General features: G+C 48.6%; 1 protein-coding gene across 2 annotated transcripts; it reads right to left on the bottom strand.

Annotated features, from left to right (window-relative positions):
• Positions 1-2,193: 2,193 nt before the first annotated feature.
• TRIP13 (thyroid hormone receptor interactor 13) lies at positions 2,194-24,296 on the bottom strand. 2 transcript variants are annotated; one of them, XM_025388535.1, is made up of 14 exons: positions 24,066-24,290; positions 22,163-22,328; positions 19,981-20,110; positions 19,080-19,135; positions 18,236-18,326; positions 15,162-15,234; positions 12,114-12,177; positions 11,243-11,329; positions 10,858-10,964; positions 8,161-8,314; positions 5,468-5,580; positions 4,321-4,390; positions 3,146-3,288; positions 2,194-2,967 (listed from the first exon to the last, which is right to left on the bottom strand). In XM_025388535.1, exons 1-13 carry the CDS (start codon positions 24,155-24,157, stop codon positions 3,193-3,195), a joined length of 1,299 nt encoding a protein of 432 aa, XP_025244320.1. In that variant the 5' UTR covers positions 24,158-24,290; the 3' UTR covers positions 2,194-2,967; positions 3,146-3,192. The 2 variants fall into 2 exon arrangements, with proteins under 2 accessions (XP_025244320.1, XP_025244319.1); XM_025388534.1 differs by having other exon boundaries at positions 2,269-3,288; positions 24,066-24,296.
• Positions 24,297-24,318: the final 22 nt, after the last annotated feature.

Raw genomic sequence — 24,318 nt, 5'->3', positions numbered from 1 at the left:
CCAATTTAAAGAAAATCAGTAACAGACAGCTATCTGGAAAATCCCCAAGTATTTGGAAACGAAACAGTTCTCTTCTAAATAACCCATGGGTCCAAGAAGAAATTACATGGGAAATTGGAAAATATTTTGAACAGGATGAATGAAAAGTCACACATTTCCATCTATCTGCGGGAAGCAGCTGTGCAATGTGCAAACAGAATGTTTTCAATGCTGAGAAACAAAGCTCTCAACCAAGGGGCTCAGCTTCCACTTTAAGAAGCTGGGAAAAGGACAAATCTAACATACGTAGAAGGAAGAAAAGAAAGTTAAAGGCCAAATTAATAAAATAGAAAACAAACAATAGATAAAATCTCTGAAACCTAAAGCTGGTACTTGAATGAAAGTGGCACATCGCTCCAGAGCTTACAGACAGAAGGAAAGAGGCCAAGACATCCACTATGGCATTTTTATTCAACTTCATACTTGTCATGGCCTATGCAGCAAGGCAAGAAAATGGGGGAAAAAAAAAAAAAAAGCATACAGATTAAAAAAATAAGCAAATTGTCTTTATGCACAGCTGGCACAATTAAGTGCATAAAAAATCGTTAAGAACGCTATCAAAAAACTACTAGAATATGTTTAAAAGTTTTATTTCTATACTGAAATTGCCATTTTCAACCTCTATTTCTTAGTAAGGTTGTGCTGTGGTAGGTCTCTGAACTCGGGGAAGTACTTTGTTATCAGTTGATCTCTTATCCCCATTTTGCAGAGGTCATGCAGTTAAACACAACAATCATCCTACTGTTGACATGTGAAATTCCCTGAATTCCCACTCTGGTTAATAGCCTGAAAGGACTTCAAGGACACAGCCTGGTTTCCCTGCCACAGGTTATCTTATTTTCAGGAACTTGACACCTGTGATGACTCCATGATAAGTCCCTGCCACTGCCAAGTCCCACCACATCTAGTGGGCCTGCCTGAGACGCACGAGCCAGCAGCCTCCAGAATTCAAGTGCGGTTCCAGAAGTGGCGTAAATGAAATGGCACGTTTATCACTTATCTATCTTTTGATTGATTTTATATAACAAGCAAATCAAACAGCACAAACTCAGATGGCCTGAGCTGTTTGGAGCCAGCAGATCTCATCTGAGCACAGAGTGGGCTCCACAAGGCTGACCTCCATGACCTCGGTGTCCTGTCAAGACTTGCCCAGTGATACTGGAGCTGGGGTCCACAGCACCTCACCCACGCTCACCCTCCACAGCTGCAGGGAGCCTTCTGTGATGCCTTCCAAGCTATGTCCTTCTCGGCAATTCAGGTTTGGCAATTTTTTCTTTTCTTCTGCAGCAAGAATACTGCACCTTTTGTCTTCTAGACATGTGTCTGTCTGTGATGGTTAATACTAAATGTCTATCGGATTGAAGGATACAAAGTATTGATCCTGGGTGCGTCTGTGCGGGTGTTGTCAAAGGAGATTAACATTTGAGTCAGCGGGCTGGGAAAGGCAGACCCACCACCAATCTGGGTGGGCACAATCAAATCAGTTGCCAGTGCGGCTAGAACATAAACAGGCAGAAAAATGTGAAAAGGCAAGATGGGCCTAACCTCCCAGCCTACAACTTTCTCCTGTGCTGGCTGCTTCCTGCCCTTGAACACCGGACTCCAAGTTCTTCAGTTTTGGGACTCGGAGTGGCTCTCCTTGCTCCTCAAGCTTGCAGATGGCCTAATGTGGGACCTTATGATCATGTGAGTTGATACTTAATAAACTCCCCTTTATATATGTATCTATCTATTGCATTAGTTCTGTCCCTCTAGAGAACCCTAATACACTGCCTTTACTCTCAGATGAGTCTTTTGGCTTATTCACTATACCCCACCCCAACGGTTTTAAATTTCTCGAAGAACTTCTGCGTATGAAGGCTGCATGCCACTGTGGACCCCAAGCTGACTCCTGGAGAGTGGAGGTGGGGAGCTGTTAGGGTCGTACCCACTGGTGAAAAGATCCTTTAACAGCACCGACGTGCAAGGACTGGGCCCACTTCTCACCCTGCCACCCCCAGGGCCTAGCAAACGGCGCAGTGACCAGAACCTGCCTATGCCTCGGCCTTGGTGATCCTCCTCCTGAATCTGCACCTGGGTCGCTGGCACCTTCCCAGCTTCTTCTGGAGATGCAGTTACACCATAAGGTCCTCATAGCATAAATCAGACTTAAAGTTAAGTAATCATGTGAGTAATCTTCAGTAAAATTAAAAGCACTTGGAAGAGATACTTAGAATCAAAACAAGAAAATTCTAAAAAATATTTTAATACTTAAAAAGTTCTAAAACAAAATGTAACATGTTCTTTCGAAAGTGAATTTCACATGCAAAGCATTAATGATATTTATTTTAGTGTGAGATAAAAGCAAAACATAATATTCTGAGAGACCAGTAACTGACCCATTTATTTTATATTCTATTAATGTGAATCCTCGTTAGAGATGTGATAACGTTATTGCACAAACAAAACCATGGGCAGAAACATCTCAGCAATGCAGGGTGCCCACACTGGGTGACAAGGGACATTCGGCATGCGTTTGCCTGGAACACTCAGAGTCTGCACTTTTCCTGCAAATGGGACCATGTCTGATGATTTATTATGAAAGAATACTTTACCGACCCTTCTTTTCTCAGTTGGTATAATATAGAAATAGACTTTTCTTATCCATTAAATAGTCTTGAAAACATTTTTGCATTAAATCAAACGAGCTGATATCAGAAAGCAACTGCCACCTTCCACCTGCAGTAATGTGTGCATTTTTAATGCTATGATTATATGCTTCTTTAGGATGACAAAGTTTCTCTTCTGGCTTCTGTAACACCTGCATTAATCTTCCTTTTTTGCTGTTAAACAAAACTTGTTGGCATTACGCATCCCATCCACTGCAAGTGGGCTGGGAACAAACACATTTCGATGGTTCTTCACAAGAAGACAAACCATCTGAAGTATCTTTTACAAACAGTGAAAATGACAAGAGGTTTGTCTCTCAGTATGCATTTTAAAACAACATAAATAAAACATACTTCTTTTAACAAAGCCTGGCCTTGGTGGCTTTTAGCTTGCAGTCTAAGCAATGTTTGCAGAAGGGATTCCCTGGGAGACGGCCATGTGGGGCCACCTGACTTACTGGCTGTGTGTTCTCCATGGGAAAAGCACAGATGGGGAAGCCCAGGATCAGACGTAAGCTGCAAGCTTCTTTCGTTCTTCAAACTGCTTGTCCACTGCCAGAGACAGGGCTTGGAGGAACCCCTCTATGGTGACGGTGGGGGCCTGGAAGGTACACGGTCATCGCTGGAAGGGCTCAACTCACTGTTAGTGGGGCCACCTGGCATCCACAGCCCCTGCCGCCACCCACAGTGCAGACAGTGCAGAAGGGGGTTGCAGCTGATGGGCTGAGCAGTGAGTGCGCACCACACACATCCAGGGCGCAGATGAGCCATGCCCTTTACTTCAGAAAAGGCGAACAAGGTGGCTACGTGACCCTCCCCCCGTCCTACAGGTCAGAAACAGCCGCGGGGGTGGGCAGGGGGGCACCAAGGCAGCCACCCACACACTGAGAAGGATGAGAAGCTGTTGGGAGCAGACCCTGGAGTCCTTTCCAAAGGACCCACCCTATGTCCCGGGCTTATAACCAGAGAATTCCCATGGTCCCGGTGCCCAGAGCTGTCACCTCCCTGCCTCAAAAGGCTCCCACTCATGGTCCATGGCCACTGTCACCTCTGTGCTGAGCACCGTGTCCAGCTCAGAGGCTGCTACTGACCAGAGCCTGGGTCACTTCTGATTTGAAAGGAACCATTCCAAGATGGGGGTTTTCTCTTCTCAGATGTAAGTGTATCTGCTCTGCCAGACACTGAGTCCTTACCCCAACCAGCTGCTGGGCACAGTGCAGGAGAGGGGTGAGTGCCCCGGGCCGAAGCGTCTGCAACGGGCCCAGCACCCAGTGGGTGAAGCTGTGGCTCCAGGTCCTGCTCTGTGTGGGCTGAGCCCAGACTGCAAGAGCACAAACCTCTGGCGAGGCCAGCGAGGACCCCGGCCATGAGCTCAGCACACCACAGAGGCAGACGTGCACGTGTGTGCATGCATGCGTGTGAGCAGAGGCACGTGGCATAGCCGCCTCTCCCAAAGGACTTGACAGCCCCAGTGTTTCGGTGCCAAGGTCAGCTCCTCCTCCTGCCCCAGGACCCTGTGGTTTGGAAACTGAGATAAAATAAGGCTGATACCCCAGGGCTACTAAGTGGAATTTCCAGCGAGGCTGAGACCTGTGGACAGGGTGGGTGCTGGAGGACAGCAGTGGAGACTCACCTGGACATACAGCGCGTGAGCCAGAAAGGGGAGTTTTCTCAGGACCCGGCCGCTGAGGCCTTTGCTCTTCCTGTGTCAAGAAAACCCAGTTCAGAGACAGCAATTTACACAATCACATGTTTCAGAACTAATTTTCCTCATTGGCTAAGGCATCCCTGGGAACACAAGCCAAAGCACCCCAGGCACACCCTGGGGCTCACAGGGCACTTCCTGCCCCTCACTGGTCTCCTCAGCCTTGTCCTGTGAACATCCCTTTGCCGGTCTCTCCCCGTCCTCAGCTCCTGCTCGGGAGGCAGTGTCCTCGCTGCTCTGAAACACACCCAAGGCACACCTCTGTGCCCTGGCCCAGGGCCAGCATCCTCGCGCTCAGGGAATGCATCACCTGCCTGGGAGCACCAGGCGTAGGGCACGACGCAGCGGGCACATGGTCAGGAGGCACAGATTCCCCAAATAATGGGTGGATTCACATCTTCAATTTTTGTAGAAGTCTCTGAACTGTTCTTCGTTCTCATCTTAACTGATTTAAATCTCTTCAACGGATAATCCAAATCCTTAAAAAATACTGCATTCTTCATGTTATCCCTTATTTAAAGCCTTCCACACTATTGCCAACTTCAAAATAAAATTAAAACTCTGGCCAGAAACCCAAGGCTCTGTCTACTCCACCCCCCGCCTCTCCGGCACCTCCCTAGCCTTTGCACTGCAACCCACTAGGAGGTTACCTGAACACACTGCTCCAGCAGCCTTCCTGATTTCTCTCCTGTTGGAACCAAACTCTATCCTTCAAGGCACCATATCATTTTCCCCATCTTCCCTTCCACCCTCTCCGGACCCCCAAAGCCATTTCCTTTCTGTGGACTCTGCGAATCCTTGGAAGTGCCGTCAGCCGTAGGGTCGCAGGCTTCCAGTGCATGAGCCAGCGCCCTCCGGGCTCACGGGTTACACGTTTGGAAGGAGGTGGCTGTGCTGAGTGTTTCTGCTCACATGCGTGCACGTGCGCGCACACGTACATGCACGTTCACACCTGTACTGGGTGTTGAGAGTTCACACCCAGAGCCCTCCCTGGTCTCCTCAAAGGAAACAATGACTCCCTAGTTAATATCACAAATGGATTCGTCCTGATTACAAAAATGAGGTCAATTTGCACCTTGAAATTTCATTCAAAAGAAGGCTCAATTTTGACACGTTGTTTTCAATGAAGCCGATCATCTCCAGTTCTCGGAGGGTCAGCAGCTGCTGGCGAGGGTATATGATCTGACACTGGGGAGACAGAGGCACAGGCGGTTAGCAGAGTCCACAGAGGCCTGAGCGTAGGCACCATCGGCAAGAGGGACAGCACCTGCAGGTAAAGTGTCAACCATGTCACGTCTCACAGAAATCCAGACAGTGATGACTCAAGATGCACAGCTGCACTAGTGAACAAGCTTGCTCTCTCATGCCCCTCAGCGTACACATTCTGCTTTTTCAAACAAATACAAATAACGGAACATGCCTCAGAAACCAGTAGCAACACAGCCTCCTCTGTGTTTCGGGCCAAAACGTTTCCTCCCTGTGTGTCAGGAAGGGAAGGGACCTGGAGGCACTCAGTCCACTCTGTCACCTTCGGAGACGTCAGAGCCCACAGTGGGCAGAGCTGGGATTCAGAGCCAGGACTTCCACTGACTTCCAAAGCAGGGTCCTAGTTTGTCTGTTTTAAGGGTGAGGCTTGTTTGGCGGCACGACACAGTGTCTGACTGACCGAGGAGCTGGGCACCAGAAGTTCACCTCAGAGATCAGTTTTCTTAGAAGTCATGCTTTTCCAAGTAGCCTTGCCAACAGTCAGGTGGGCACACTGATTTACTATGACTGAATTCCAATATGAACCGTTCTGACTCAGGAACCAGGAGAAGGAAGAAAACTGCATTGTCTGAACATTTTGGAGGTTTGTTGAGGGGTGTAAGCAAAATGAAGACACACTGTCTGTGCCTGGAGTGCTTGGGCCTCCCCTCGACACCTCTCCAGGCCCTGCTGGCCTCAACAGTGCAGGGTCCCCACTTCCATGCCCACAGCTTTCGAGACCAGATCAATATCCACCGTGGCATCTGCATGTCTGAATTTCGTATAAACTGCCTAAAATAAGAAACTACCCCATCACTGGGCACGGTGGCTCCCACCTGTAACCTCAGCACTTCGGGAGGCTGAGGCAGGCGAATCACTTGAGGTCAGGAGTTTGAGACCGGCCAGGCCAACACGGTGAAACTCTGTCTCTACTAAAAATACAAAAATTAGCCGGGTGTGGTGGCTTGCACCTGTAATCCCAGGTACTCACGAAGCTGAGGCAGGAGAATTGCTTGAACTCAGGAGGGGGAGGTTGCAGTAAGCCAAGATCGCACCACTGCACTCCAGCTCTAGGCAAGAGTGAGACTCTGTCTCAAAACAAACAAACAAAAAACCAACAGAAAAACCCTACCTCTGTCCTACACTGTCCCAGAAAAAGTCCATCCCTCTTAGCTAAAACTTTAAACATCCCCTAGATTCACAGCACAAGTGTATGAGTGTATAAATGTCACATTGCGAGGCTGGAACCCACACTGAAGGTGTGTGAGGACCCCCAACACACACAACTTCCTCGCAGGATCTGCTATCACGTGGGCTCCTTGGCAGCAAAACTGCTGTAAAATCAGTCTTCAGATCACTGGTGTTCTCCAGCCAAAGCTCCACAGAGCTCCGTCTCCTTTCCCCAACCCCTGAGAAAACCATGCCCGGACAGTGCTGACCCAGGCAGGCCCCATGGGTCCATGGCTGAGACCAGTTCCCAGTCCAAGCAGGCAGTGCCGTCCTTGTTAAGGCCCCTGCTCTGTGGTACCCACAAGTGAAAACAATGGCATTAAACTCATCACTGTTTAAATCCCCATTCACTGGTTTGCTTGGTTACTGTCCAACTCCCCTAAACGAAAGGTCCAGGTATGCTCCCGCAGGATGATTTGTCTGGGACAGGCCTGTTCCCACAGGGGCTAGAGCAGCAGAAACACAAGCATGGGGCAGTTCCCTGTTAGCCTGACTCACACACACCACACGCATCACTGTGCCCATGGCGAAAGTGTTCCAGACTCACACTCACCACATGCACCACGGTGCCCCTGGTGACAGCATCCCTGACTCACACTCCCCGCACGCGTCATTGTGCCCAGGGCGATGGTGTCCGACTCACACACACCGCACGCGCCACTGTGCCCAGGGCGACGGCGTTCCTGACTCACACCGCACGCGTCACTGTGCCCATGGCGACGGCTTCCCTGACTCACACACACTCCCCGCACGCGTCGCTGTGCCCAGGGCGACGGCGTCCCTGACTCACACACACTCCCCGCATGCGTCACTGTGCCCAGGGTGATGGCGTTCCTGCCTATCATCACAACAGGCGACTCAAGAACATGACATCACATGGACCCCGTGACCACAACTGCCAGTTCGTACTATGCCCTTACTTGCTCTTTCAGGTAAGGATCCAGGCCCGCAAGAGGCAGGGCATTGGAAAAGCCCAGAGTAAGCTGAGAACCAGGATTTGTGCAGCCAGCCTGGTGAGCACAGCCGGTCACTGATGTGCCCTACATTGATTGGTACCTCAAATAATGAACAATGATGACTGTATTGTGCCAAAAGAACAAAAATATTGAGTCGGTGGCCCTAGTTTCAACTATCAGCTCAACCTGTCACATACAAAACTAGTTTTCAATTTAAGAAGGGAGTTAATGCGTATGTTGAAATCCTCCATACTGAAACAAGCTTATTTTAAGCTATCTTAATTAAGAACACATAAGAAATCCATTTGTATCAACAGGAAAAAAAAGATAAACGTACCTTCATCAGCTCTTCCAAACAAGAGAGGTAGATTTTGAAGATGGCTGCTGCAGAGGGCGGCCCAATGTACTGCTTAATGTCAGCTCTGTCCACGAAGGCCACGTCGATCTTCTCGGTGATGTTGGAAGTGGTCAGAATCACGACATTGGAATGCCTGTTGTGGCCGAGAAGCAAGCACCACAGTCATCATGGCTGTCAGCGACCCAATTCTATCCTGTCTGGCAAGGGGGTTGGCAGGACGATGACCAGCAGGCTGCCAACAGGAAGGAAAGGGGCCTTGTGCCAACACAGGTCACACAGATGCCCCCAGCCTTTGCTCTTGCTGCCACTTGGCCTTCCGGGAATTCTCCTACAGCCCCACTTGGCTCATTCCCTCACTGTCTTCAACCTTGGCAAAGATCTCACTTTTGCACAGTGTTCCTGCCTATGCCACCTACTGTAGGCTCTGGTGCCCACTATCCACCTGGGCATGGCCATTCATCATCCCTGGACACACCGTAGAGCTGGGTTACTTCCCGTGTTTATGATCTGCTTTCCCCTCTAGTGTCGAAACTCCACAGAAACAGCCCATTGTCTGGTCTCAAGGGCCCAGCATGAGCCAGCACAGAGCAGGCACAAGGTGTCCCCAGGGAGCATGCTGTGCAGGCCTGGTGGGGCTTGGCTGCATGTGTGGCAGTGCTGCCCTTGCTGCCTGGGGAAGGTTAGCTTCACCTAGACCCTGGACAAGGGAGGGCAGGCCCTGTGCCTGTGAGCCAGGGTGAGTTAATCAGAGGCAGGGCAGGGAGCATATGGATCCCCGGTAGAGACAACAAGGTACAGAGGCCGGGTGGGCTCACAGCTGCTCAGTCCAGCACCAGGAGGGTGCGGCTGCAGGAAGGGCCAGAGGGAGGCCTAGGCCTGGCGATCACGACCCAGGGGCTGACAATCCAGAGACGCAGGAGTAGACAGGACTGGCGGGGGAAAAGGAAGAGTCCTCTAGAGAGGGGCTGGAACCAGGAGCACGAGGGAGTGAAGGCAAGAGAGGCAAGGGTGTCTCCTTGTTTCCTCCTGAGCCACACGTCCTTGTGACTGACAGGGAAGTCACGGTGACCTCCATCCTCTGGTTGAGTGGTAGGTGCACAGTGAGGCCGTCAGTGTCATGCAGAATCCCAGAAGTGAGGGATTTGGGGCCCAATGAGCAGTGTGGGAGTGTGCCTGACATCCTGGGCATCTAAGCCGTGATGTCTGGTCACAGGTGGATGTACAGGTCTGGGATTCCCCCCACAGAACCCTGAGCTACGCTGAAGGGGCACACACCAGGAACACACACATGCCAGGAGAGAAGGCCTCAGCCAGGCTGTGTAGACTCCTCCCTGCGGAGAGATGCCAGCAGCATAAACCAGGGAGACAGGAGAATGGAGGCCAGGGAGGGAGGCACAAAGAGACTCAGGGAAGGGGCCATCAGGGTATCAGCGCTGTGCAAAGTTCCAGAAAGAGAAACGTGAGCACTCGTGTGAATGCGGGGCTGCGGGGCTGTGGTGGGGGTAGGAGCCAGATTGCAGCAGACTGAGGGACAAGCCGGGTAGGGAAGGAAGTGGACACAAGGAGAAGGAAGTCAGAGGCAGGGAAGGCCCCCCTCCAGGACCTGCACACTCCTGCAGCTGACCCCAAGACGAGCGCTTCTCAGGAAGCCAGATACGTTCTCTGTGGTGAGACAGTGGTCATGGCCTGGACAAAATGTTCCTCTGCACAGTTCAGTTTGCTGTCATCCCACACTCAACAATCCAGCTTCTGAGAATGCCGGGGACTCCCCAGGCACCCTGAGGGCAGAAAGAGCACTTCGGAGAAGGAACCTGAGTCCTGGCTGAGCACCACACAGGCACAGACAGGTTCTAGCTTGCCCATCACTTCCTTGGGAATTTGGCCAGCAGCTGTCCCTCCTTAAGCTTGATCAACTTGGGCTACACTGACAACAGGCCCTGGTCCTGTGAGGCTGGACTGTGGAGATGTGGACCATCCGCCCATGAAGCTTTCTGTCCTGGGCCAGCAGGGCGAGCAGGGGACAGCCATTCATCTACGAGCTGCACCAGTTGGTGCAGACACTGGGTGGGATAGGAGAGAAGTGGGCGGTATAAGGCCTGAATGTAGCAGTTCTTCATTTCATGCTTTTCTGTGCTACATAAAATTCTTAGCATGCCTGAGTTTTCTTTTACGTTTTTTTTTTTTGAGACAGAGTCTTGCTCTGTGGCCCAGGCTGGAGTGCAGTGGTGCCATCTCGGCTCACTGCAAGTTCTGCCTCCTGGGTTCACACCATTCTCCTGCCTCAGCCTCCCAAGTAGCTGGGACTACGCCCGCCACCACGCCCGGCTGATTTTTTTTGTTTTCACTAGAGATGGGGTTTCACCCTGTTAGCCAGGATGGTCTCGATCTCCTGACCTCGTGATCTGCCCACCTCGGCCTCCCAAAGTGCTGGGATTACAGGCGTGAGCCACCATGCCCAGCCTTCTTTTACATTTTTAATAAACTAAAAACAATTTATTTAAAAAGCATTTACGATATGCTGCCTCCAATGTGGAAAAGGAGTCAATACTCAATGCCAAATGAATTTTTAGGTAAAAGAACTGGGGACTAAGATCTAGAGTTGTACAAGTATCACGCATTTCTTTGCAACAAACTTCTCATCACTTCTCAGGGAAAATCGCTGCATGTCCTGGTTACCTTTTAATCTGATCAATTTGGGTCAAGACGGCATTGACCACGCGGATGGCATCTGATGGCTCAGTGCCCGCTCTGCAGGCATTTCGGGCAGCTGTGAGACTCTCCACCTGTTGGGAGGGAGCAATGGGGTCAAAAAGGACAGGGCCTGGCACCTCACAGGCAGCTATGGGGATACGTCCCCCTGAGCACGTGAAAAAGTTGAATGAATGGGTGTTCCCATGCCTAGCCTGCAGATGCTGCGGGAAGGTGGAAAGGCGCACAATGCAGGGAGGGCTAGAGGGCGGACCGGCCGTAGGAGGGCAAAGCCAGGAGCATCAGCAACAGGCTGTGTCCCCACAACAGCAAAAGGCGATTGTCATGAATGTCCTTATCTGGAAATGCCTACCTCATCAATCAGCACAAACACCAGAGCGTCTTTATCATCAATCAAATCCTGAATCTTCTGAAACATCTTGGTTACCAGCTTGCCACTCTGGAACCCAAACACCCTTTTAGTGTCAACGTGCAGGGACCACACCGCCAGGTGCACAGGGGGACCCTGACGTGGCCTGCTGCCCCGGTTGTCCCCACAAGCCCACTGTCTCCTGACGGCCCCTCAGAAAGCTCCCTAAATCAGAGAAGCCAGGGCAGCATGCGAGGAGGCCAGCCTAATACTCTTGCCCTCTGCTTTGAATGCCAGGGTGCTGAGACCTGAGACCATACCTGCCCTGCCCAGGGCGGCACAGTGAGGGTGACCTGTACCTCTGCTTTACCTGTGTGTCCTCTCTGATGAGGAAAAGAGACAGACCACAGATGCAAACGGGCTGGGATGCATTCCTCACAGGCTCTCCGGTGCCCTGTGTGCCTGGTCCCACCTCACCTCCCCAGAGGGATGTGCGGATGCCAGGTGACTTGGGCACCGCTCCTCAGACATAAGAATCACCTGTGACATCACTTTGTCTGACCCCCTCAGCTCACAGCGCTAGGGCGCATGAGCACCGAGGACATGTGTGGCAGGGCTGCAGTCCCCTGAGTACCAGTCCTGCCCTCCTGAAAGTCCATCAAATGCCCTATCCCACCCAGTCGGAGGTCTTGGGAGAACCAAGGGAGGGTCCCCGGGCGGCCCAGCTCCGGAACCTTCTCTGATCACAGTCAGCCCTGATCCTCACACACCTTTCCCACCCAGTTCTCTCCTGAAGCTTCTGGAGGAGGATTTGCCTAATATACATGACATTTTTTCAGCTACACAATCCAGATAATTAGAATATTTAACTTACTTCCGAAAACCACTTAGAAAAGAGGCTGTGGCTGTTTATTTCAATTAATTGGCCATACCGGTACCTGAGACAGAAAAAAGGAGTTGAGAGAATTACTAATCGGTCCTGTGGATCCTCAGCGACAGCTATTCATGCATTTTGAATGCAACATCTCGAGTGTCCAGCATCGGAGGAACTACAGCTACTGACAAAGAAACAAGGAATCCAGCCCTCTGTGTATTAAATAATTATGAAAAAGTCTAACAAGATTCAACCAGTAGTTCTAGACTGTACCAATTAAGTTAAAGAGTAAAAATTCCTATTTTAAATCTATTTACAAATTATATTTCTATGTTTAAAAATACTAGCAGTACTAATATAACATAGAAAACAAAACAGAAGCATCAAGAGCTTTTGGCAGAAGCTGAGCATTTTTCCCTCCTTCCACAGAACCCTAAAGAGCACGATAATCTGCCTTCCAGCACAGACCCCAGAGCCCAGGAATGCTCAGGTGGTCCAAAGTTAACCTTAACACACACAGACAGACTGGAACCCAGAACACTCCCCTATCCGTTCAGAAGCCTGCAGACAGATCTGGGCGCGCTTAGCTGCGGACTAAATCACCAGAGAACAAGACTGAGGCCAGAGAAAAGCTGACTTCCAAGTCCTCTTTTCAGTTTCCTCCACATCAAAAGTCCACAAAAGAAAAAGAATTACATTCAAAAAGCATCACTGGCATTCCACGTAAAAAAGAGAGAGACCATTTACTGATACTGTTTATAAAACAGTGAAGGGATACAGACAATCTAACAAAACAAAAACTACATTGAACATTAAACAATTAATTATATAACATTTTGGTTCTTTAATAGAGTGAGGAACAAAAGCTTGCTAAGACTTCTTTTTGTCATTTCTAAGTCATAAAACCAAAGCATATTTCCAGATCTTTGTACTGGAAGAAGTTATATTCCGAATAATAACATTTTCCTTCTCTTGTGTTTCCCTCTCTGCCCCTAGAGATCTTTTTTGGTTATTCTTTGGAGGCAGGGTCTCACTCTCGTCACCCAGGCTCACCACAGCCTGGACCTAGTGGGCTAAGGTGATCCTCCCACCTCAGCCTCATGAGCAGCTGGGACCACAGGCATGTGCTACCACGCCCAGCTAACTTTTTGTACTTTTTTGTAGGGATAGGGTTTCTCCATGTTGTCCAGGCTGGTCTCAAACTCCTGGTTGCAAGCGATTCATCTGCCTCCGCCTCCCAAAGTGCTGGGATTACACGCGTGAGCCGCCATGCCGGCATGCCCGTAGAGATCTTGAAAACACACATGTATTTCAGTATGTCAAAGCAAAGGGCAAGTTGCTAAACATAACCTAAGGGGTCAAAATAAAGCAACTTCCCTATGTAAAAACATTTACAAGACATTTTTGAAGAACTAAAATTATGTATATGAAATTAAACCTCACAGGATTTCCTCTAGTCATACTGGAGTAATAGGAAGCAGATTTACCATCTAATCTTAAATAAGAAAACCTCATTTCAGGCAAAATGGATGAAACACCATCTGGTAAGGTTGCTGGACGCAGGCAGTGAGGGCTGGGACTCCTGAGTCGGAAGACCAGGGACCCACTACAAATGCCCTGTCTGCCGGGAGGTGTCTTCCGACGACAGGCACAGGAGGGAACCCAAGTGGAGTATGGCCACTTGCTGAGTCAAGGAGACAGAGAATGGAGTTCAGGGAGTCTGAGGTGACTGAAGGCTGTAAACAGAATTCCAGAGGGGAAGGAAATATGAAGAAATACCTCAGAAGGAGTGCCCAGGAATCCTCATGGCACCCCCGGTGTCCTGGATGAATACTCAAGTACCTATAAGCCGGGGACATTCCATGAAGCTACGTAAAGGGTGCCTATGATCTGTGAGCTGAAGGGCTCCTGGACCTCACGCAGGCTGGGAGGAGTGCATCCCAACCGCTGGGGTGGAGAGCGCTCACCGATCCTTCAGAACACTCAGTGTAGACCCCAGAGGACCACAATTTAGTGTTAACACTAAACCTAAACTCCTCCCAATCAAGGCTTAAAAAAACCAAACCTCAAAGGATCACACCAAATCACAGGTAATGGAAAGGCCTAACGGAACAAAACTCAACACTCACTAAAGAAAACACAATCCACACACTTCAAACCACAACGTTCAACATTAATCCAACACTACCTAACATGCCAACAAAGCAAAACCATGTGACCCATAACGAGAAGAAAAACCAGTCAATAGAAACAGAATCAGAAATGACAATCATGATGGAATTAGCAGACAGAACATTTAAACGGCTATTATAAAGTTCAAGATGTGAACAAGAACATAACGAAAGAAAAGTATAAAAAGAATCAGAACATTCAAAGCAGAAAAATACACTATCAGACATAAAAACTTCACTGAATGGAATTAAAAGCAGATTAGACGATGTAGAAAATCAGTCAACTTGAAAATACAGCAACAGAAACTTTAGAATAAAACAGATATTTCTAAAGAACTGAAAAAAACAAAAAAGCACATGAGTGGCCTGTGGAACAACATCAGTCTAACATGAAAATAGACAGAGTCCCAGATAAAGGGGAGGGGCAAGGAAATTCGGTGAGGAAATAGTGACCAGATATTTTCCAAGTATGACGAAAACCGTAAGCCCCAAACAGAATTCAAAAGGAAAAGACAAATCCGTAATTAGAGACTTAACATTCTTCTCTCAGTAATGGATAAAACGAGTGAACAGAAAATCAGCAAAGCTACCGAGTATCCTGACCTGAAATCTGCAGGACACTCCATCCAGCAGGGGGAGAAAGCATAGTCTTCTGAAGTGCAGTTCACCAGAATATTTTATGCTGGCAATAAAATAAGTCTCAAACCTTAAAAGACCGAAATCATAACTCAAAACTATGCTGAATACAGAGGAATCAAGTGACTTACAGTGAAGGAGAGAAGGAATCTATTACTTGTGTAAAATGGTTTAGGAAAAAAACAACCTCCTGTTATAAATCCCATTCCCACGGCTCTCCCCTCACAAATTACCAAGTTACCTGCTTGAAAGTCTAATCGTCAATTTCTGGGCCAACGCTTTACACAGGGATGTCTTTCCAGTGCCAGGAGGACCTGTGACAAAGATCAGAGCAAATATGTTTTTTAGTCAGTGCTGCACCAAATTTCTTAAAACAACAGTAACTTCCATTTTCCATAAAATATAAGGAATACAGTTAAAAGCTATTGATGTTATTACTACAATGAAGTCTGCTTAGAAGCTTAAATGCTGTGAAATATTACCAATACACTTACGTCTCCCCCTCTTTCTTTTTTTTTTTTTTTTTTTTTTTTGAGACGGAGTCTCGCTCTGTCGCCCAGGCTGGAGTGCAGTGGCCGGATCTCAGCTCACTGCAAGCTCCGCCTCCCGGGTTCACGCCATTCTCCGGCCTCAGCCTCCCGAGTAGCTGGGACTATAGGCGCCCGCCACCTCGCCCGGCTAGTTTTTTGTATTTCTTAGTAGAGACGGGGTTTCACCGTGTTAGCCAGGATGGTCTCGATCTCCTGACCTCGTGATCCACCCGTCTCGGCCTCCCAAAGTGCTGGGATTACAGGCTTGAGCCACCGCGCCCGGCATCTCCCCCTCTTTCTTACTAATTTGTACTAAATTAGTCTCAGCCTCTATCGCCTCCCCACCCCCAGCACTCGCCTGCAGTCCCGCTTAGCACTGGGAGTGAGCATTGCATTTTCTAGCCTACATCTTTGCTGACACCTGTCCTTGTCCCCACACTTCCTCTATGAAAGCCACTCATCAAGGCACCTTTCAGAGGCCAAACACACCTTTCTTGATAAATGGAGGTGGAGGGTCCTACCCTCCTCAGGCACTGACATGTGTTGTTCCTGCTGCCCCCAGAACCACCCTCTTTCCTAAGACGATTCTCAGTGGGCTAGTACCCCACACTAAATTCGAAGAGTGGCAGAGGCCAGTGCTGTTCTTGCACGCCTGCCTGCCAAGCGTCCCCTAGCACGATGCCTCCCAGAAGCTGTGAGGTGACCAACATGAAAAAAGGAAAGCATCTAACAGAAAATGGAGACATGCAACTCTCACTTTCTGCAAGCATTTTCAAGGATTAAAGAGGAAATACGTAACTGGTTCCAAACAGAAACAACTTATTCACTAATTAAAACACCCGCTGCTTACTCTGATCGTGCTGTGAGGACAGTATGTGGGGCATATCTGCTATTTAAAAGAACATTGTGTTTTAAGGGCATGTCGTCACGCAATCTTAACTGAAGTTAAGTACTCTTCAAGTTTCTATTTAACACTTTGCTACAGTTTCATACTCTTGAGTCCACTCAATTCCTGTGTCCCCATTCTACCCAGTGATATTGAAAACAAAACAAAACAAAACAACAAATCATCAATATTTTCTCCTGAGAAGAACCAGACAGAATGTCTTTAAAATATGGCTTTTTCAGTTTACTCCTCACAAAGTAAAGCTGAGTACTACAAAGAAATATGAGGTAGTTTCCATCCTAAAGAAGAGTTACAATCAGCTGGGAAACAAGGCAGAATTCTATCTATTTATTTATTTATTTTTTGAGACAGAGTCTTGCTCTGTCACCCAGGCTGGAGTGCAATGGTGTGATCTTGGCTCACTGCAAGCTCCGCCTCCTGGGTTCATGCCATTCTCCTGCCTCAGCCTCCCAAGTAGCTGGGACTACAGGCACCTGCCACCACGCCCAGCTAATTTTTTTTGTATTTTTAGTAGAGATGAGATTTCACCATGTTAGCCAGGATGGTCTCGATCTCCTGACCTTGTGATCCGCCTGCCTCGGCATCCCAAAGTGCTAGGATTAAAGGTGCGAGCCACTGCGCCTGGCCTACAACGGAGAATTCTAAAGAGTTACAATCAGCCAGGAAACAGGCAGAATTCTAAAGAATTACAATCAGCTGGGGAAACAAGGCAGAATTTTTGGAAAAGTTTAATAACACAATAGTCCCCCCTTATCCAAGATTTTACTTTCCAAGGTTTCAGTTACCTGCAGTCACCCACGGTCCAAAAATATTATATGGAACACTCTAAAAATAAACAATTCACAAGTTTAAAATAACTTTTATAAGTTATTATAACTGTTCCCTTTTCCTATTGGTTATTATTGTTAATCTCTTACTGTGCCTAATTTATAAGTTAAGGTTTGGGCCGGGCGCGGTGGCTCAAGCCTGTAATCCCAGCACTTTGGGAGGCCGAGACGGGCGGATCACGAGCTCGGGAGATCGAGACCATCCTGGCTAACACGGTGAAACCCCGTCTCTACTAAAAAAATACAAAAAACTAGCCGGGCGAGGTGGCGGGCGCCTGTAGTCCCAGCTACTCGGGAGGCTGAGGCAGGAGAATGGCGTGAACCCGGGAGGCGGAGCTTGCAGTGAGCTGAGATCCGGCCACTGCACTCCAGCCTGGGCGACAGAGCGAGACTCCGTCTCAAAAAAAAAAAAAAAAAAAAAATAAGTTAAGGTTTATCATAGGAAAGTCTGTATAGGAAAAAACAGTCTACACAGAGTTCAGTACTATCCACATTTGGGGCATCTGAGGATGTCTTGGAATGCGGCACCCCACAGGAAGACTTGATGAAGTACCAAGTAATAAATACCCCAAGGACCGGGAGCAGTGGCTCACGCCTGTAACCCCAGCACTTTGGGATGCTGAGGCGGGTAGATCACCTGAGGTCAGGAGTTTGAGACCAGCCTGGTCAACATGGCGAAACCCCATCTCTACTAAAAATACAAAACTTAGCCGGGTGTGGTGGCGCATGCCTGTAATCCCAGCTACTCAGGAGGCTGAGGCAGGAGAGTCGCTGGAACCTTGGAGGAACCCGGGAAGTGGAGGTTGTAGTGAGCTGAGATCGCCACTGCACTCCAGCCTAGATGACGGCGAGACTCCGTCTCAAAAACAGTAAAAAATAAATGTCCCAAGTGTCATGAGCTGGATCTGCTTCACAGAGAGGGGACATTCTAGGACAGCTGTGGCTCCTTCAGAAAACAAAAAGCTGGAACTCCTTGCAGAAGAACAAAGGTAAAAGTAAAGGCTGAATTTCATGCCACTTATCTGGTCAAATAAAAGCCTGCATGCTTTACCATGGAGCAGTACCACCCGGTTCCAGGTGATGAGGTTGCTGTTGACGTTCTTGTCTGAAAACAGTAGAGTTGTCATCACATAATCAAGAAGCTGATAGAAGAAAAAGAGCTAGATAAAGGTACCAACAAGGCAAAGGTCCCCAAGAAATATGACCCCCCAGGGCTTGATCCTACATGAGAAGAGGGAGCAAAGGAAGCAAGGCCGCCTCCTAAGAGATCATCACCTCCAAACGCTTTCATTTCAGAAGAGAAGGTGCTTCAAAAAGGGAAAAGGAAAAACACTGGCTATTACTTTTATAAGAAGAGAAACAAAATGATCACTTTTATTTAAAGTGCCAACATTAAACAAAACCACTAAGGGGTTTGTTTTATCAAGTAATGAGTAAGCTCCTTCCTCTAGAATGATACAGCAGTTATTATTCGCAAAATATCAAGAGCCACAATGTGGAGAAGCAGCCTGGGACAGCTGCGTGATGGTATTCTATCAAGCTGCCTGTGTGGGAAGGACCCTTCCCGTTGCAGAGGGTGCAGGGGTTAAGACACACTAGCCTTTCCTTTGTGCGGACCAGGTCTGCTCACGTTCCCTCCTCCCATCTCCAGAGGGTTCAATTCTCTAAGTTGCCTTCACATTCTCCCTTTCCCTCTTCTCCCTCAGGGAGCTCCCCAGAGACCAGCTCCACTCTGGAGCAATCCTAGAGGACAGATGTCCAGGACAAGGGCTGCCAGCAGACAGGGGCTCCCAAAAATCCATCTGCATCAAGTTGCTCGGGGGTGCTGGAGAGCAAAACAGTAACGGTTCCTCTTCAAATAACAGGGCATTCTGGGAAAAGACACAGCAACTTACATGGGATTTGACTTCCACATCGTACACCAAGCTGTCCCAAAGCCCATGGAATTCAGCTGTGACAGAATTAAACAAAGACCTGATTTCAGGAATGCAATTGCAGCCACCCCAGTCTCCCCTGAGCCTAAGCCTGAGCTTCCCACTGTGCTGCCCGGTGTAAGACTACAATTCCGATTACAGGAAAGTATAAATTCTGCAAAGTTTTCTTCAAATTTTAGTTTTTATTAAAGTCAAAGATGTAAAATAAATGCCAGTCACATATAACTTTTGGCAGATAATTGGAGTCAAAGAATTACACTTTATGTCTCGTTATCATATGCAATGGTCTGTTAAAAAAACTTTAAACTTCCCACCCATCTTTATAATATTGTTGCCATTTATTTTACATTTATGTATATCATAATCCCTACAATATGTTTTCTTTAAACTATCATTTTTTTGGTGGTAAACACATTATAAAATTTATGATCATGATCATTTTCAATTGTTTTTTACCCATGCTTCAACACAAGTTCAGACACTAAATCCACTCGTTTCTCCACAGGCTGACTGAACGAAGCCCTGGGCTCGGCCTGCTGGAGCCCATCAGCGACGCCTACGGAGAAGCACCAAGCACATAGCAAGGAGCCACTCAGCAGAAAAGACCAACCGGGCATGTGAGAAGAGCACATGGGCACTCTCCATTAGCCATGAACTCTGAGGTACCCGCCCAAAGGAACAGTATGGTCCCACCCTAGAAATCTCTACTTTCCTCTTTTGTGATATACATTTCATAAGAGAGAAAACATCCTAAAATCCTACAAAACAAACGGACAAACAGAACCCCCCGTGAACTGACATGGCATGGAGTATGCAGTCCTCTGACCTTGGCCTCCCCCTCATATTCCATCACACCCCATACCTGCAGGCAGAACCCAGTGATTTGCTGCAATTATGTTTTCTGTCTCCTCCTCTAGATTTTCACTGCTGGGGCCATCTTCATTCAGCTGGAAGATGTGAAGTGCAACAGTGCATGCACTCAAATCGATGGGCTAAAATGAGGGAAAAGCCAAATAAATCCACACACATTTACAATCTCTCACTTAATTCCAACCATACAAATTAGATGTTAAGGTCCACAAATAAAAACTGAATGTATAGTACAAGAAAAACTAGTTCTCAGATTAGATGAGAAGGCTGTTATTTTATTTCAGATTGAGGATTAGCTCTTCTGAAAGCTAATACCCATCCCTTGCCCTTTGGGCCCTACATTTACCTATAGAATGAAAAAGTGCCGGCCAGGCGCGGTGGCTCAAGCCTGTAATCCCAGCACTTTGGGAGGCCGAGACGGGCGGATCACGAGGTCAGGAGATCGAGACCATCCTGGCTAACACGGTGAAACCCCGTCTCTACTAAAAAATACAAAAAAAAACTAGCCGGGCGAAGTGGCAGGCGCCTGTGGTCCCAGCTACTCGGGAGGCTGAGGCAGGAGAATGGCGTGAACCCGGGAGGCGGAGCTTGCAGTGAGCTGAGATCCGGCCACCGCACTCCAGCCTGGGCGACAGAGCCAGACTCAGTCTCAAAAAAAAAAAAAAAAAAAAAAAAAAAAAAAAAAAAAAGAAAAAGTGCCCTAAATCCAACCTCTGGGATGTTATTATAGTCTAGAAATACACTCACACAGATTTGACCAAAAATTGAGTTTTACCACATAGGGTTTTTTTTGTTTGTTTTTTTAATTAACTTATTTTTTGAGACAAGATCTTGCGCCCAGGCTGGAGTGCAGTGGCACGATCGCAACTCATAGCAACATTAAATTACTGGACTCAAGTGATCCTCCCACCTCCAGCCTCCTGAGTAGCTGGCACTACAAGTGTGCGCCACCATGCTGGCTAATTTTTAAAAACTCTTTTTAGTGATGGGGTCTTGCTATGATCCCCGGGCCAGTCTCCAATTCCTGGCCTCAAGTGATCCTTCCATCTGTCTCCCACAGTGCTGGGACTACAGGCATGAGCCACCTTGCCCGGCTGGCTTCCTAACTGTGTCTTTTTACAGTTGTTATAGCTCAGAGAAATGTTTACATCGGTAGACAGAAATCTATTTCATTCTTTTTAATGGCTGCATTGTACATAGTGTAGATATATGGAATTCATACATTTATTAAGTGATCTTTGGTGGACAGTTAAAAAACTTCAAATTGTTGGTTATTATTAACAGCATCTAACAAACATCTGTTCAGAAAGATCTACAAAATTGCAGAATTATCAGCTAAGATAAATTCCTACAGGTGAATCTGCAGTCAGATAGAGAACATTAGAACTTTCCCTGGGCAGCCCCGCTGCCCTCCAGTTAGGGTGTCCATCCCTCCACAACAGTGTGGGAAGCTCTTCCTTCCCTCAGACTGGCCAAAACCATGGCAGTATCAGATCTCAGTGTGCACAAAGCTCTGAGCATGCACAAACATGAGTCCTAACGTATGAATGCGGAGGTCCACCTCATGAGCAGAACTTAGTACCAAGCCTGTCCTTCACAGCTGGTTTTTACAGGACAGGAATTGTACTGCTGTGATACGTCTTCCCTAGAAATATGTTTCAGGTTGTTTTTATACTGGTGCCAGAATTGCCCCACACAAAGCTCCTCTAACACATACACATGAACTCCAAGGTGGGTGAGGTGGCCATGCATGGGATGAGATGAAGGACTTCTACAAGGCAAGCCCATCTCCTCATCTCTGTGGCCCCCACACCTCCTATGGCCCTAGCACACAGTGAGCACTTCATAAACATTTGCTGACTGTAAGAATGAGACACCATACACAGGCCTTACCAGCACAGTCCACTATTCTACAACACTGAATTCTCATTCCTGGTTTCCGATCTGTCCCCTGCTATACTGACAGCACCCTGACATCAGGGCCACTTCCTGCTCCCAGCACCTGGCTCCCAGCACCTGGCTCCTGACAGCTAGTGAGAAGAACTTGTCTAGCCACCCAAACCAACAGAGAAGTGAACCCGTTTCTGGAAACAAGCTATGAAAACGGCAAGACATTCATGATACAGCCTTTGTATTCAGCTAACTGTTCTTGGCCCAGCAAATTAGTAACTTACTTGTGAGTCTTTAACCTTCAATTCTGTGTCAACAATAGATACAGACTGCACATTTCTGGTCAAAAAAGGTTCATCAAACTCAGTCCATGTGTAATCACCAAACACAATATTATGTCTGTTGAGTAGCTTTCTAACACTCAGGTTTATGTCTTCTTTCTTTGCAGTGCTAAAAAACAAACAAACAAACAAACAAAAAACCACAAAAACAAAAACAAAAAAAAGCACCAAAACACACATAAATGATTTTAATTCAAAAACAAAATGTTAAAATTAAGTGTTTTCAAAAACTCAGACAATACATAAGAAAGTGCAGTAGTTAGGAGGACAGGCTGGAACTGGCCTGCCTGGAGACCAAATCTAGAGCCACCCCTTGCCTATGGGTCCTTTACCAGCTGTGCCCTGAAGAAGCTGTGCCCCAGCTCCCAGTTAGAAAAAGGGGACAACAGTAAGAGTCCTTGCTATGCTGGGCTACTGTGAAGAGTCATTAATACATTCAAAGTGTTTAGGACGATACCTGGCACAAAGTAAGCAGTCAATAATGGTGGCTTTCACTATTATTAAGGAACTTCCACAGCTGTGGAGTCAGGCCTGGGGTCTGCATTGTAACAAGTCTCCAATAGCTGTGATTCGTGCTGAGAAAATCTAATGCTTTATGCTTGGCATCCAGGGCTTCCCTCGGCCCACCTTGCTGCACTCCCCCTGACACCTCCCCTTTCTACAACAGTGACCTGGTCCTGGATCACACCTCTGTGCCCTGCTGTGCACTGTCCCAGCTTACTGGGTTGATCAACTGCTGTCACCCTTTAGGTTCTATTTAATGTCTGCCTCCCTCTGACAGGCTCCCCTCCCTCCTGGACAGGCTCCTCAGAGCCAGGCAGGTGATCTGTGGCCCCTCTGCAATCATCCCAGCACCCTACAAGGCAGCGACCACCATGCATAGATAGTGTGGTTGTGTGCAGGTGTCTATGAACTCTGGTGCAGTTGTGCGTAGGTGTCTGTCCTCTAGGTGCAGCTGTGCTCTGATGCGATTATGCCTAGCGTCTCTGGGCCCAGGGGTGGTTGTACATGAGGTGTCTCCAGGCTGCGGTGACACTGTGTACAGGTGTCTCTGAGCTCTAAGGTGTTTACACAGGGTCACAAGGCTGTGGTGGGGCTTTGTGCAGATGTCTCTGGGCCCTGGTGCAATTATGCTGACGTGTCTCAATTCCAGCACCTAGAAAGTGACCAGTCAACAACTGTTCTATTAAAGGAAAGATCTCTTCCTCTGCATCCCCTCTGAGGCTGCTGGTCTCCCTAGACCTCAATCCACCCTCCATGGTCATGAGGAGGGTCTGTGAAGGTCTGGCCCCGCTGCTGAGCTCCCCCAACTCCAGGGAGCAGCACAGCCCATAGACCCCACCATCCCACGAGCTGACTTGGTCACAAATGAGTGGGATTTGCTTTGAACCCTAAAAATTTAACATCAAGTCTGTGAGGAACGGGAACAATTAAAGGGTCTGAGAAACAATGGCTCAAAGAACAACCCAATTTCGGCTGCGACTTTAGAGCTCTCTGTAATGCCCGGCCATCCTATCCTCCAACGTGTGACTCAGGGTCAGATCGGTGCACTGGAGAACAGCCGGGCACGGTTAGGGCCAGGTCCGTGGGCTGAGGTCGGGCCGGGGAGCTGGGATCCTGCGCGCAGGACTCGGGTCGGCAGGGTCAGTGCCCTGGGGTGGGGTTGGGTCACTGCGCTAGGATCGGGTGGGGCCCGGAGGCCTGCGCGCCGGGGTCCAGTCGGGCCGGGTCAGTTCCCTGGGGTTCAGTCGCAAAGGAGTCAGTGCCCCCGGGTCCGGGCTCGGTGCACGAGCTGGGGTCGGGGCTGGTGGGTGCCCAGAGGGTGTGTCGGGCTGGACCGGCTCACCTGCCGCCGCGCTGATGCACCTCCACGTGGACCGTCGGCGACTCGGCCACACAGGGAAGCGCCTGCTTCAGGTCGCCCACGGCCTCGTCCATGGCGCCCCCAAGAGCAGTGGGGACCCGACTGGAGCGTGGCCGCCGCCACCTCACGCCCAGCGTCGCCGCCACAGCCGCCGCCTCAGCTCGCCGACCCCTCCCTAGCTTCGAATCTGCCGCGCGAGGCGCACCACCCCCTGACCCGGAAGCGCTCGGGCCCG

The sequence above is a fragment of the Theropithecus gelada genome, chromosome 6 (assembly GCF_003255815.1).
Source record: "Theropithecus gelada isolate Dixy chromosome 6, Tgel_1.0, whole genome shotgun sequence".
In the NCBI taxonomy this organism is placed as follows: domain Eukaryota; kingdom Metazoa; phylum Chordata; class Mammalia; order Primates; family Cercopithecidae; genus Theropithecus; species Theropithecus gelada.
Note: the sequence above shows the minus strand (reverse complement) of the source record. Positions and strands in the feature narration are given on the sequence as shown.